The 15,692-nt window shown below is 47.7% G+C and overlaps 1 protein-coding gene across 1 annotated transcript in view; it reads right to left on the bottom strand.

Moving 5' to 3' along the window:
* Positions 1-15,692, bottom strand: part of ubr1 (ubiquitin protein ligase E3 component n-recognin 1) — a 398,703-nt gene that overhangs the window by 199,313 nt on the left and 183,698 nt on the right. The window contains exon 22 of the mRNA XM_072487581.1: positions 15,479-15,531. Within this exon, the coding sequence (XP_072343682.1) occupies positions 15,479-15,531 (53 nt within the window). The remainder of the gene's footprint in view (positions 1-15,478; positions 15,532-15,692) is intronic.

The raw sequence follows: 15,692 nt of genomic DNA, 5'->3' as shown, positions 1-15,692 counted from the left end.
GGTTTCTGAATAAAGAAATATGGAATGTTGTCTTCCTGGTATGGGCATTTTGGAGCATTCCTGAAGTGTGGTTCCTAAGGGCAGCACAGTGGTGCAGTGGTTAGCACTGCTGCCTCTCGGCACCGAAGTCCCAGGTTCGATCCCGGCTCTGGGTCACTGTCCATGTGGAGTTTGCACATTCTCCCCGTGTTTGCGTGGGTTTCACCCCCACAACCCAAAAGATGTGCAGGATAGGTGGATTGGCCATGCTAAATTGCCCCTTAATTGGAAATAATGAATTGGGTACACTAAATTTATTTTTTTTAAAGTGTGGTTTCTACATTGCACTCTTATTCACCTGTCTGAAGGTGCGTTGACTATATCTTTACATCAAGTACTAAGGGAAAGGTGACAGAGGGAAATCAGCGAATTATGACCAGTTAGCTTAATATTTCCAGTCAGGAAAGTGCTTGAATCCATAATTATGGATAGAGTAACTATTATGATCCCCAACCAGGCCCCAACAGTGGCCAGGATAGTAGACCAAAACCCCAATATTTTAGTTTATCTGCAAGACTGTGCGGAAGAAACGCCTCGCTCCAGGATGATTGCATGAAGAAATAGCAATTTGGTCTTTTTAAAACCAACTTTATTATGAATACAATATTACTTTTTTTTACTTCACACCCAAAAAGAACAGCTTACAATTATCCTTAGACACTACTACTCAGTTTCCCATTAAACAAGAAACATACAGCTCTCAATCAATCTTAAAACCAGCATGGCATAGAGTAGTACTTGTTTCATAAAACCGATTTGGCTCCTGTTTAGAACACTTTCAGACTCTGGCTGAATATCTTCAAAGAGCTGGTTTATCTGTCGGGTTTCAGCTTCTTCCTTGTGCCAAGACAAGACTTCACTCTGCTTTAAATATTATTACTCTTTGAGAACTATCCTACTTTGAGAGAATTGTGGACTCTGTCAGAAATATCAGACTTCACCTCTTCATTCCAAAGCCTTCTCCAAACTAACTCTCTGCATTCCTTAGCTCCACTCAGCAATGATATTATATCCCCAAGCTGAAAACAAATTAACTATGGAGACTGAAAGTACATTAACTCCCCAGGGACTTTCCCCAGTCACAACCACAGTTCATTAGCCCAGACTGAAAACCACATTCTTTTGGTGAACTTCATCTTATGGCTCCTGGAAGCTCCCAGACTGTTACAAAACAAAATCATTTTTAAAAACATGACCACTGCAGTTAAACACACGACAACTCCAGACATTTAACTCTTAAATTGTCTCGATATTTGGAATCCAATATTCCTAAAATCCTCCATTCGTCACAGTAACTGAACACTTTGAAAATTTTGGGTGATCAGAGAGCCAACATGGATTGTAAAACATCATACCTGAAAACTCTGAAATTTTGAGGAAGTGACTAAAGTAGTGGACAGGGAAATGTTTATGGATGTTGTTCATATGAACTTCTAGAACTTCTCATAAAAGACTGTTAGCTAAAGTTGAAGCACATGGAATTGAAGGAAAATGATTGACCTGGTTAGGAAGCTGGTTGAGTGGCAGGAGACAGAATGTAGGGATAATCTAATTGGCAAGATGTCGCTTGGAATTCTGCAAGGAACTGGGCTGGGGCTTCAAATATTCACTGTACGTATTAAAGTCTTAGGAAATGGAATGGAAAACACACAGTCAAATTTGCTGATGGGACAAAGATAGGTGACACTGTAAGCAATGCAGATGAAAGCAGAAAATTGCAAAGAGATTTATTTAGTTAATTAACTTAAAAGTTGCTGTTTGGTTTAGAAGAAGGTGAATTTTCAATCAGCTTTAAACAGGCTTCTACTTCTAGGCACTTGCAGCTGGAGCTTGTTAATTAGTTAATTGGATTAGGCCAGTTTTCAGAGGCTATCTGTGAATCTATCACAGTATAAAAGTGATCCCCTACAGTGCAGACTTTGTTTGCACTGAGTGCTGAATTTGGTGCATTTTGAGTGCTATAGTAAGAGTTTGGTGACCGAGGGAGTATAAGGCTTCATTCTTATCTAAAGTTTAGTCTTTCTTTTATTTAGTTAATTAACTTAAAAGTTGCTGTTTGGTTTAGAAGGTGAATTTTCTTTTTTTTTTTTTTTAAATATGTTTTATTGAAATTTTTTTCCCAAACAACAATTTTCCCCTCTTACAAAGCAAACGCAACAATAACAATACAGAAATTTTTAACAATACACAAGTAACAAAACCCCTTTATCTTTGACCTAAACTAAACTAACCCCCCCTCCCCCCTCTTCCCCCTGGGTTGCTGCTGCTGGTCATCTGTCTTCCCTCTAACGTTCCCCTAGGTAGTCGAGAAATGGCTGCCACCGCCTGGTGAACCCTTGAGCCGATCCTCTCAGGGCAAACTTTATCTGCTCCAGTTTAATGAACCCCGCCATATCATTTACCCAGGCCTCCAGTCCGGGGGGTAGAAGAAGGTGAATTTTCAATCAGCTTTAAACAGGCTTCTACTTGTAGGCACTTGCAGCTGGAGCTTGTTCATTAGTTAATTGGATTAGGCCAGTTTTCAGAGGCTAGATTCACAGTATAAAAGTGATCCCCCACAGTGCAGACTTTGTTTGCACTGAGTGCTGAATTTGGTGCATTTTGAGTGCTATAGTAAGAACATAGAACAATACAGCGCAGTACAGGCCCTTCGGCCCACGATGTTGCACCGAAACAAAAGCCATCTAACCTACACTATACCATTATCATCCTTATAACGTAAGAGTTTGGTGACCGAGGGAGTGCTGAATTTGGTGCTTTTTGAGTGCGATAGTGAGAGTTTGGTGACCAAGGGAGTTAGGTGAGGAGGGAGTAAGGTGCTGCTTTCATTTTGTTTCCGACATTTCCGCAAAGAGTGAGAAGAGAGACAGGAGTTTACAGAAAGTGTAGCTGACTGGGAGCAGAGTCGGAGGGCGGAGATCTAGTTAGTCCACAGGGCAGCTATATTCTGTCAGGTAAGAGGGGATGGAGGCTAGGCCAGTTGCATGCTCCTCCTGTAGGATGTGGGTGGTGAGGGATACCACCGGTGTCCCCGCTGACTATACCTGCGGGAAGTGCACCCAACCTGAGCTCCTCAAAGACCGTGTTCGGGAACTGGAGCTGAAGCTGGATGAACTTCGGATCATCCGGGAGGCAGAGGGGGTGATTGAGAAGAGTTACAGGGAGGTAACCACACCCAAGGTACAGGACAAGAATAGCTGGGTTACCGTCAGGGGGAAAAAAACAAACAGGCAGACAGTGCAGGGATCCCTCGTGGCCATTCCCCTTCAAAACAAGTATACCGTTTTGGATGCTGTTGGGGGGGGGAGATTACCTACCGGGGGAAGGCCCTAGCGGCCAGGTCTCTGGCACTGAGTCTGGCTCTGGGGCTCAGAAGGGAAGGGGGGAGAATAGAAAAGCAATAATTGTAGGAGATTCAATGGTTAGGGGAATAGATAGGAGATTCTGTGGTCGCGAGCGAGACTCCCGGAAGGTATGTTGCCTCCCGGGTGCCAGGGTCAGGGATGTCTCGGATCGTGTCTTCAGGATCCTTAAGGGGGAGGGCGAGCAGCCAAAAGTCATGGTGGACATTGGTACCAACGACATAGGTAGGAAAAGGGGTGTGGAGGTAATAAACAAGTTTAGGGAGTTAGGCTGGAAGTTAAAAGCCAGGACAGACAGAGTTGTCATCTCTGGTTTGTTGCCGGTGCCACGTGATAGCGAGGCTAGGAATAGGGAGAGAGTGCAGTTGAACACGTGGCTGCAGGAATGGTGTAGGAGGGAGGGTTTCAGGTATTTGGATAATTGGAGCGCATTCTGGGGAAGGTGGGACCTGTACAAACAGGACGGGTTGCATCTGAACCAGAGGGGCACCAATATCCTGGGAGGGAGGTTTTCTAGTACTCTTCGGGAGGGTTTAAACTAATTTGGCAGGGGAATGGGAACCGGATTTGTAGTCCAGCAACTAAGGTAGCCGATATTCAGGACGCCAAAGCGTGTAATGAGGCAGTGGGGAAGGGAACACTGACAAAGGAGAGTACTTGCAGGCACGGAGATGGGTTGAAGTGTGTATACTTCAACGCAAGAAGCATCAGGAATAAGGTGGGTGAACTTAAGGCATGGATCGGTACTTGGGACTACGATGTGGTGGCCATCACGGAAACTTGGATAGAAGAGGGGCAGAAATGGTTGTTGGAGGTCCCTGGTTATAGATGTTTCAATAAGATTTAGGGAGGGTGGTAAAAGAGGTGGGGGGGTGACATTGTTAATTAGAGATAGTATAACAGCTGCAGAAAGGCAGTTCGAGGAGTATCACCCTAATGAGGTAGTATGGGTTGAAGTCAGAAATAGGAAAGGAGCAGTCACCTTGTTAGGAGTTTTCTATAGGCCCCCCAATAGTAGCAGAGATGTGGAGGAACAGATTTGGAAACAAATTTTGGAAAGGTGCAGAAGTCACAGGGTAGTAGTCATGGGTGACTTTAACTTCCCAAATATTGAGTGGAAACTCTTTAGATCAAATAGTTTGGATGGGGTGGTGTTTGTGCAGTGTGTCCAGGAAGCTTTTCTAACACAGTATGTAGATTGTCCGACCAGAGGAGGGGCAATATTGGATTTAGTACTTGGTAATGAACCAGGGCAAGTGATAGATTTGTTAGTGGGGGAGCATTTTGGAGATAGTGACCACAATTCTGTGACTTTCACTTTAGTAATGGAGAGGGATAAGTGCGTGCAACAGGGCAAGGTTTACAATTGGGGGAAGGGTAAATACGATGTTGTCAGACAAGAATTGAAGTGCATAAGTTGGGAACATAGGCTGTCAGGGAAGGACACAAGTGAAATGTGGAACTTGTTCAAGGAACAGGTACTACGTGTCCATGATATGTATGTCCCTGTCAGGCAGGGAAGAGATGGCCGAGTGAGGGAACCATGGTTGACAAGAGAGGTTGAATGTCTTGTTAAGAGGAAAAAGGAGACTTATGTAAGGCTGAGGAAACAAGGTTCAGACAGGGCATTGGAGGGATACAAGATAGCCAGGAGGGAACTGAAGAAAGGGATTAGGAGAGCTAAGAGAGGGCATGAACAATCTTTGGCGGGTAGGATCAAGGAAAACGCCAAGGCCTTTTACGCACATGTGAGAAATATGAGAATGACTAGAGCGAGGGTAGGTCCGATCAAGGACAGTAGCGGGAGATTGTGTATTGAGTCTGAAGAGATAGGAGAGGTCTTGAACGAGTACTTTTCTTCTGTATTTACAAATGAGAGGGGCCATATTGTTGGAGAGGACAGTGTGAAACAGACTGGTAAGCTCGAGGAAATACTTGTTAGGAAGGAAGATGTGTTAGGCATTTTGAAAAACTTGAGGATAGACAAGTCCCCCGGGCCTGACGGGATATACCCAAGGATTCTATGGGAAGCAAGAGATGAAATTGCAGAGCCGTTGGCAATGATCTTTTCGTCCTCACTGTCAACACGGGTGGTACCAGGGGATTGGAGAGTGGCGAATGTCGTGCCTCTGTTCAAAAAAGGGAATAGGGATAACCCTGGGAATTACAGGCCAGTTAGTCTTACTTCGGTGGTAGGCAAAGTAATGGAAAGGGTACTGAAGGATAGGATTTCTGAGCATCTGGAAAGACACTGCTTGATTAGGGATAGTCAGCACGGATTTGTGAGGGGTAGGTCTTGCCTTACAAGTCTTATTGAATTCTTTGAGGAGGTGACCAAGCATGTGGATGAAGGTAAAGCAGTGGATGTAGTGTACATGGATTTTAGTGAGGCATTTGATAAGGTTCCCCATGGTAGGCTTCTGCAGAAAGTAAGGAGGCATGGGATAGTGGGAAATTTGGCCAGTTGGATAACGAACTGGCTAACCGATAGAAGTCAGAGAGTGGTGGTGGATGGCAAATATTCAGCCTGGATCCCAGTTACCAGTGGCGTACCGCAGGGATCAGTTTTGGGTCCTCTGCTGTTTGTGATTTTCATTAATGACTTGGATGTGGGAGTTGAAGGGTGGGTCAGTAAAATTGCAGACGATACGAAGATTGGTGGAGTTGTAGATAGTAAGGAGGGTTGTTGTCAGCTGCAAAGAGACAGAGATAGGATGCAGAGCTGGGCTGAGAAGTGGCAGATGGAGTTTAACCCTGAAAAGTGTGAGGTTGTCCATTTTGGAAGGACAAATATGAATGCGGAATACAGGGTTAACGGTAGAGTTCTTGGCAATGTGGAGGAGCAGAGAGATCTTGGGGTCTATGTTCATACATCTTTGAAAGTTGCCACTCAAGTGGATAGAGCTGTGAAAAAGGCCTATGGTGTGCTCGCGTTCATTAACAGAGGGATTGAATTTAAGAGCCGTGAGGTGATGATGCAGCTGTACAAAACTTTGGTAAGGCCACATTTGGAGTACTGTGTACAGTTCTGGTCGCCTCATTTTAGGAAGGATGTGGAAGCTTTGGAAAAGGTGCAAAGGAGATTTACCAGGATGTTACCTGGAATGGAGAGTAGGTCTTACGAGAAAAGGTTGAGGATGCGAGGCTTTTTCTCATTAGAACGGAGAAGGATGAGGGGCGACATGATAGAGGTTTATAAGATGATCAGGGGAATAGATAGAGTAGACAGTCAGAGGCTTTTTCCCCGGGTGGAACAAACCATTACAAGGGGACATAAATTTAAGGTGAAAGGTGGAAGATATAGGAATGATATCAGAGGTAGGTTCTTTACCCAGAGAGTAGTGGGGGCATGGAATGCACTGCCTGTGGAAGTAGTTGAATCGGAAACATTAGGGACCTTCAAGCAGCTATTGGATAGGTACGTGGATTACGGTAAAATGATATAGTGTAGATTTATTTGTTCTTAAGGGCAGCACGGTAGCATTGTGGCTAGCACAATTGCTTCACAGCTCCAGGGTCCCAGGTTCGATTCCGGCTTGGGTCACTGTCTGTGCGGAGTCTGCACGTCCTCCCCGTGTCTGCGTGGGTTTCCTCCGGGTGCTCCGGTTTCCTCCCCCATGTCCAAAGATGTGCAGGGTAGTTGGATTGGCCATGATAAATTGCCCTTAGTGTCCAAAATTGCCCTTGGTGTTGGGTGGAGGTGTATGCGTTTGGGTGGGGTGCTCTTTCCAAGAGCCGGTGCAGACTCAGGGGGCCGAATGGCCTCCTTGTGCACTGTAAATTCAATGATAATCTGTGATTTTTTTTTTAATAAATATTTTATTGAGAATTTTTGGTCAACCAACACAGTACATTGTGCATCCTTTACACAACATTATAACAATACAGATAACAATGACCTATTTTATATAAACAAAAAACAAAAAATAAATAAATATTAAATAACAAAAATAAAAACTAGCCCTAATTGGCAACTGCCTTGTCACAAGCTACACCCCCCCCGCCCCCCCCCCCCCCCCCCACCCCCCAAATCCTGGGCCGCTGCTGCTGCCTTCTTTTTTCCCCCATCTATCTATCCGCAAGATATTCGACGAACGGTTGCCATCGCCTGGTGAACCCTTGAGCCGACCCCCTTAGGACGAACTTAATCCGCTCTAGCTTTATGAACCCCGCCATGTCATTTATCCAGGTCTCCACCCCCGGGGGCTTGGCTTCTTTCCACATTAACAATATCCTGCGCCGGGCTACTAGGGACGCAAAGGCCAAAACATCGGCCTCTCTCGCCTCCTGCACTCCCGGCTCTTGTGCAACCCCAAATATAGCCAACCCCCAGCTTGGTTCGACCCGGACTCCTACTACTTTTGAAAGCGCCTTTGTCACCCCCATCCAAAACCCCTGTAGTGCCGGGCATGACCAAAACATATGGGTATGATTCGCTGGGCTTCTCGAGCACCTCGCACACCTATCCTCCACCCCAAAAAATTTACTGAGCCGTGTTCCAGTCATATGCGCCCTGTGTATTACCTTAAACTGAATCAGGCTTAGCCTGGCACACGAGGACGACGAGTTTACCTTGCTTAGGGCATCTGCCCACAGCCCCTCCTCGATCTCCTCCCCTAGCTCTTCTTCCCATTTCCCTTTTAGTTCATCCACCATAGTCTCCCCTTCGTCCCTCATTTCCCTATATATATCTGACACCTTACCATCCCCCACCCATTTCTTTGAGATCACTCTGTCCTGCACCTCGTGTCGGGAGCTGCGGAAATTCCCTCACCTGTTGCCTCGCAAAAGCCCTCAATTGCATATACCTGAATGCATTCCCTTGGGGCACCCATATTTCTCGGTCAGCGCTCCCAGACTTGCGAACTTCCCATCCACAAATAGATCTTTCAGTTGCGTTATTCCCGCTCTTTGCCACATTCCATATCCCCCATCCATTCCCCCCGGGGCAAACCTATGGTTGTTTCTTATCGGGGACCCCCCCAATGCTCCAGTCTTTCCCCTATGTCGTCTCCACTGTCCCCAAATCTTCAGTGTAGCTACCACCACCGGGCTTGTGGTGTAGTTCCTCGGTGAGAACGGCAATGGGGCTGTCACCATAGCCTGCAGGCTAGTCCCCCTACAGGACGCCCTCTCTAATCTCTTCCACGCCGCTCCCTCCTCCTCTCCCATCCACTTACTCACCATTGAAATATTAGCGGCCCAATAGTACTCACTTAGGCTCGGTAGTGCCAGCCCCCCCCCTATCCCTACTACGCTGTAAGAATCCCTTCCTCACTCTCGGAGTCTTCCCGGCCCAAACAAAACCCATGATGCTCTTTTCTATCCTTTTAAAAAAAGCCTTCGTGACCACCACCGGGAGGCACTGAAACACAAAGAGGAATCTCGGGAGGACCACCATCTTAACCGCCTGCACCCTCCCTGCCATTGACAGGGCTACCATATCCCATCTCTTGAAATCTTCCTCCATCTGTTCCACCAACCGTGTTAAATTTAGCCTGTGCAATGTGCCCCAGTTCTTAGCTATCTGGATCCCCAGGTAACGAAAGTCTCTTGTTACCTTCCTCAACGGTAGGTCCTCTATTTCTCTACTCTGCTCCCCTGGATGCACCACAAACAGCTCACTCTTCCCCATGTTCAATTTATACCCTGGAAAATCCCCAAACTCCCCAAGTATCCGCATTATTTCTGGCATCCCCTCCGCCGGATCCGCCACATATAGTAGCAAATCATCCGCATACAAGGATACCCGGTGTTCTTCTCCTCCCCTAAGTACTCCCCTCCATCTCTTGGAACCCCTCAGCGCTATCGCCAGTGGCTTAATCGCCAGTGCAAACAGTAATGGGGACAGAGGACATCCCTGCCTTGTCCCTCTATGGAGCCGAAAATATGCCGATCCCCGTCCGTTCGTGACCACACTCGCCACTGGGGCCCTATACAATAGCTGCACCCATCTAACATACCCCTCTCCAAAACCAAATCTCCTCAACACCTCCCACAAATAATCCCATTCCACTCTATCAAATGCTTTCTCGGCGTCCATCGCCACTACTATCTCCGTTTCACCCTCTGGTGGGGCCATCATCATTACCCCTAACAGCCTCCGTATATTCGTGTTCAGCTGTCTCCCCTTCACAAACCCAGTTTGGTCCTCGTGAACCACCCCCGGGACACATTCCTCTATTCTCATTGCCATTACCTTGGCCAGGACCTTGGCATCCACATTTAGGAGGGAAATTGGTCTGTAGGACCCGCATTGTAGCGGGTCCTTTTCCTTCTTTAAGAGAAGCGACATCGTTGCTTCAGACATAGTCGGGGGCAGTTGTCCCCTTTCCTTTGCCTCGTTAAAGGTCCTCGTCAGTACCGGGGCGAGCAAGTCCAAATATTTTCTGTAGAATTCAACTGGGAATCCGTCCGGTCCCGGGGCCTTTCCCGTCTGCATGTTCCTAATTCCTTTCACCACTTCTTCTACCTCGATCTGTGCTCCCAGTCCCACCCTTTCCTGCTCTTTCACCTTGGGAATTTCCAGCCGATCCAAAAAGTCCATCATTCTCTCCCTCCCATCCGGGGGTTGAGCTTCATATAGTTTTTTATAAAATGTCCTGAACACTTCATTCACTCTCTCCGCTCCCCGCTCCATCTCTCCATCCTCGTCCCTCACTCCCCCTATTTCCCTCGCTGCTCCCCTTTTCCTCAATTGGTGTGCCAGCAATCTGCTCGCCTTCTCCCCATATTCATACTGTACACCCTGCGCCTTCCTCCATTGTGCCTCTGCAGTGCCTGTAGTCAGCAAGTCAAATTCCACATGCAGCCTTTGCCTTTCCCTGTACAATCCCTCCTCCGGTGCTTCCGCATATTGTCTGTCCACCCTCAAAAGTTCTTGCAGCAACCGCTCCCGTTCCTTACTCTCCTGCTTCCCTTTATGTGCCCTTATTGATATCAGCTCCCCCCTAACCACCGCCTTCAACGCCTCCCAGACCACTCCCACCTGGACCTCCCCATTGTCATTGAGTTCCAAGTACTTTTCAATACATCCCCTCACCCTTAGACACACCCCCTCATCCGCCATTAGTACCATGTCCATTCTCCAGGGTGGGCGCCCTCCTGTTTCCTCCCCTATCTCCAAGTCCACCCAATGTGGGGCATGATCCGAAATGGCTATAGCCGTATATTCCGTTCCCCTCACCTTCGGGATCAATGCCCTACCCAGCACAAAAAAGTCTATGCGCGAATAGACTTTATGGACATAGGAGAAAAACGAGAACTCCTTACTCCTAGGTCTACTGAATCTCCACGGGTCCACACCTCCCATCTGCTCCATAAAATCTTTAAGCACCTTGGCTGCTGCCGGCCTCCTGCCAGTCCTGGACTTCGACCTATCCAGCCCTGGTTCCAACACCGTGTTAAAGTCTCCCCCCATTATCAGCTTTCCCGTCTCTAGGTCCGGAATGCGTCCTAGCATTCGCCTCATAAAATTGGCATCATCCCAGTTTGGGGCATACACGTTTACCAAAACCACCATCTCTCCCTGTAGTTTGCCACTCACCATCACGTATCTGCCCCCGTTATCCGCCACTATAGTCTTTGCCTCGAACATTACCCGCTTCCCCACTAATATAGCCACCCCCCTGTTTTTCGCATCCAGCCCCGAATGGAACACCTGCCCCACCCATCCTTTGCGCAGCCTAACCTGGTCTATCAGTTTCTGGTGCGTTTCCTGTAACATAACCACATCTGCTTTAAGTTTCTTAAGGTGTGCGAGTACCCGTGCCCTCTTTATCGGCCCGTTGAGCCCTCTCACGTTCCACGTGATCAGCCGAGTTGGGGGGCTTCCCACCCCCCCCCCCCTTGCCGATTAGCCATCATCTTTTTCCAGCTTCTCACCCAGTTCCCACGCAGCTGTATCTCCCCCAGGCGGTGCCCCCCCGCCCATCCTCCCCCGTACCCACTCCCCCCTTTCCCCAGCAGCAGCAACCCAGTAATTCCCCCCTCCCACCCCCCCCGCTAGACCCCCCGCTAGCGTAATTACACCCCCCATGTTGCTCCCAGAAGTCAGCAAACTCTGGCTGACCTCGGCTTCCCCCCGTGACCACGGCTCGCACCGTGCGACGCCCCCTCCTTCCTGCTTCTCTATTCCCGCCATAATTATCATAGCGCGGGAACCAAGCCCGCGCTTCTCCCTTGGCCCCGCCCCCCCATGGCCAACGCCCCATCTCCTCTCCCTCCCCACCTCCCCCCATCACCACCTGTGGGAGAGAGAAAAGTTACCATACCGCAGGATTAGAACATAAAACCCCTCTTCGCCCCCCACATTCGCCCCACCACTTTGTCCAAACGTTCTTTTTAATAGTCCACTCATTCCAGTTTTTCTTCTACAATAAAAGTCCACGCTTCATCCGCCGTCTCAAAGTAGTGGTGCCTCCCTTGATATGTGACCCACAGTCTTGCCGGTTGCAGCATTCCAAATTTTATCTTCCTTTTATGAAGCACCGCCTTGGCCCGATTAAAGCTCGCCCTCCTTCTCGCCACCTCCGCACTCCAGTCTTGATAAACGCGGATCACCGCGTTCTCCCATTTACTGCACCGAGTTCTCTTCGCCCATCTAAGGACCATTTCTCTATCCTTAAAACGGAGGAATCTCACCACTATGGCTCTGGGAGTTTCTCCTGCTCTCGATCCTCGCACCATAACTCGGTACGCTCCCTCCACCTCCAACGGACCCGTCGGGGCCTCCGCTCCCATTAACGAGTGCAGCATCGTGCTCACATATGCCCCGACGTCCGCCCCCTCCACACCTTCAGGAAGACCAAGAATCCTCAGGTTGTTCCTCCTTGCGTTGTTTTCCAGTGCCTCCAACCTCTCCACACATCGTTTCTGATGTGCCTCCTGTATCTCCGTCTTCACCACCAGGCCCTGTATATCGTCCTCATTCTCGGCTGCCTTCGCCTTCACGACCCGAAGCTCCTGCTCCTGGGTCTTTTGTTCCTCCTTTAGCCCTTCGATCGCCTGTAGTATCGGGGCCAACAGCTCTTTCTTCATTTCCTTTTTTATCTCCTCCACGCAGCATTTCAAGAACTCTTGTTGTTCAGGGCCCCATATGAAACTGCCACCTTCCGACGCCATCTTGGTTTTTGCTTGCCTTCCTTGCCGCTGTTCCAAAGGATCCGCTGCAATCCGGCCACTTTCCTCTCCTTTTTCCATCCGTGTCCAGGGGGAATTCCCTTCTGGTTTACCGCACGGTGTTTTTAGCCGTTAAATTTGCCGTTGGGGCTCCTATCAAGAGCCCAAAAGTCCGTTCCACCGGGAGCTGCCGAAACGTGCGACTTAGCTGGTCATCGCCGCACCCGGAAGTTGTGATAATCTATGATTAATCTAGGACAAAGGTTCGGCACAACATCGTGGGCCGAAGGGCCTGTTCTGTGCTGTATTTTCTATGTTCTATGTTCTAGGTGTGACTAAATTAAGTAAACGGCCAAAAGTAAACAAACAAACTCCTAAACAGGCAAATATGAAGTCATCCACTATGGGCCTAAAAATGATAGAACAGGGTACTTTCCAAGTAATGAAAAGCCAGAAACAGTGAAGGTCCAGGTACATCGGTCATTAAAATCTAATTGTATAGGAAATAATTAAAACGTTTCGCAGAATGCGGGCCTTTGTATTGAGAGGACTAAAATACAGAGGGGCATAAGACAGGTTTCAGCTGTACAAAGGGTGCTAACGTCTTGAGTCTGGCTGACTCTTTGCCAAAGCTTTGACAAAGAGTCATCCAGTCTCGATACGTTAGCTTCCATTTCTCTCCACAGATGTTGTCAGACCTGCTGAGATTGCCCAGTATTTTCTGTTTTTGTTTCAGCTGTACAAAGCCCTGGTTAGGCCATACCTGGAATTAAGTGAGCAGTTCTAGGCATCACACGTTTGCCTTAGATAAAGTATAGCATAGATTTACAATTATACCTGGACTCGGTAAAATCGGTAAGGGGCGATGGCAGGCTGAAAAGCGGCACTGAGCCCGCCATACAGTGCCAAATAATTTTCATCCATGGGTTTCAAACTATATCTCTGGTTGGGCAGTCTCTGATTCACCCACCCCATCATCACCACAGCGCTGCAATCATTGGGGTGCCAGATTTAAAGGTCGCCCAGTGCACACCAGCCACACTTCATAGGTCGCCATAAAATGGTGACTGCCAAGAAATCCACCCCCAGGTTTTCGGACCCCTCCCTGGAGAGACTCCTGAATGAGGTAGAGGCCAAACGTGATGTCCTCTACCTGTGTAGAGGAAGACAGCCAGCTCGCAAGGCCACCAATCCAGTATGGGAGTTGGCAGCAGCCTGAACGTCCTGAAGAGAAAAGTCATTCAGTGCAGGAAGATGAATGATCTCCTCTGTTCTTTGTTTTTAAATAATTTCATTCAAATTTTCAATATTTTTACAACAATGCTCAAACTCTCCTACCCCTTGACAGCAACCAGGTCTCCAAAATGTAAAACAAACAAGCTCCATCCCTGGTGGAACTCCTCATCCATTCCTCTCAGAGCAAATTTCACCGTCTTCAAATATAGGAACTCCATTAGGTCTCCCAGCCAAGCCGAGGCACTAGGGGGAGAAGCTGACCTCCACACCAACAGAACCCGACTGCGAGCAACAACGAGGCGAAGGCTTAAACGTTTGGCCCCATTCCAGTCTGCATCTCCGGCAGGTCTGACACCCCGAATATGGTTTCCAGGAGACCCTGCTCCAATTCCACATACAGAACCTTGGCATGGTGCTGAAAAAACTCCCAATATTTCTCCCAACTACAGGCAGGACCAGAACACATGGACATGATTGGCTGTGCCCCTCCCACACCACTCAGAACTATCCTCCACCCCCTCAAACATCCGGCTCATCCTTGCTTTTGTCAAGTGCGCCCTTTTCACCTCTTTTAATTGAACCAACCCCAGCCTCGCACACGAGGTCAAGGTAGTGACCTTTCGCAGGACTTTGCACCATACTCTTCATCCAGCCCCATCCCCAACATTCCGCCCGCTTGGCCTTAACACTTTTCAAGGACTCCATATCATCCTCCACAGATCTCCTCTGTTCTGCCAGGGTAAGTCACTCTTCTCATCTCTCTCAGTTCATGCACACATTACATATCCACAGGGATCGTGCTCAGTGCCAGCTCAAAGGACACCACCACTCGTTCTCCCACAAACATCTTCAACTCCCCTACGGATCGTGTCATCATCTTGCTGGCCCCACTCACCATCCACACATTCTAGGCATATTTATTCTCTGTCCTGGCACACATCCTGCTTCAACTCCCTCCATCTGCTTTATACAGGAAAAGTTGGCCCACAACATGAGGGAGAGATCAGAGACAGGTGGAGGGATACCAGAGCTGATGGTCATCATGGACTTTGAGGACAGGGTCATCGACCGGTCCTGTGTTGATGGTGAGGTTGGTGGCGATAAACTAAATGAGGATCCAGTACTGCATCAACCATTAGACAACAGTGAGTCAGGTCTCCCGTTTCTGAGGACCCCTGCCATACTAATGACATCTCCTTTCTGTGTCGTAGGCACATCTAGAAAGCAGCCCAGGAAAAGAAGTGCTGTACCTTACATGATGTAAAACAGCTGCTTCAGATGATTGTTCAAAAACCTGGGTGCTCACAGCAACCGAATTAATCAGGTAGAAGTTTCCAGTATGATGCATAATATGAAGCCCAACAAGTTATAGGGTGGTTGGAAGGCAGGAAGGAAAGGAAGAGATATAACTACATGAGCTGTTACAATTCTGTGGCCTCAAACTCTAATCCCAGTGACCTTTGCTCCATTGGATGATGATCTCTTTAGTTGTACGTGAAAGTTGTGTTTAAAGCGCAGTTTACTGGAGCAGTAAATGGAGATCAATTGTGGAAAAAAAGTGGATTTAAAAAGTTACTCTAACGAGGAATGACTGAAAAGTATTCTTCTGATTTAAAAGCAGAGTGATGTGCTGTTGAATTAATATACTCCAAGAACACAACAAATTTTCACTGATATGTTTGAAAACATTTAAATTAATACCAACAGAAAACTAAACTTACTTGAAAGTGGCCACCTGATGTATGACATTTTCCAAACCAGTTTCATTGTTTTCCTGTGAAAATAATTTGACACAATCAGGACACTGGTTTCGGATTTTTCTTCAAAAAGTGGCTGGTTCCTACTGCATGCTTTTACCAAATCAATCATTAACATTGCTTACGGTTTTTTATGATGCAAGATGTTGGGTTGAATGGATATATGGCATAGAAATAG

Source organism: Scyliorhinus torazame, chromosome 2 (genome assembly GCF_047496885.1).
Source record: "Scyliorhinus torazame isolate Kashiwa2021f chromosome 2, sScyTor2.1, whole genome shotgun sequence".
Lineage (NCBI taxonomy): Eukaryota > Metazoa > Chordata > Chondrichthyes > Carcharhiniformes > Scyliorhinidae > Scyliorhinus > Scyliorhinus torazame.
Note: the sequence above shows the minus strand (reverse complement) of the source record. Positions and strands in the feature narration are given on the sequence as shown.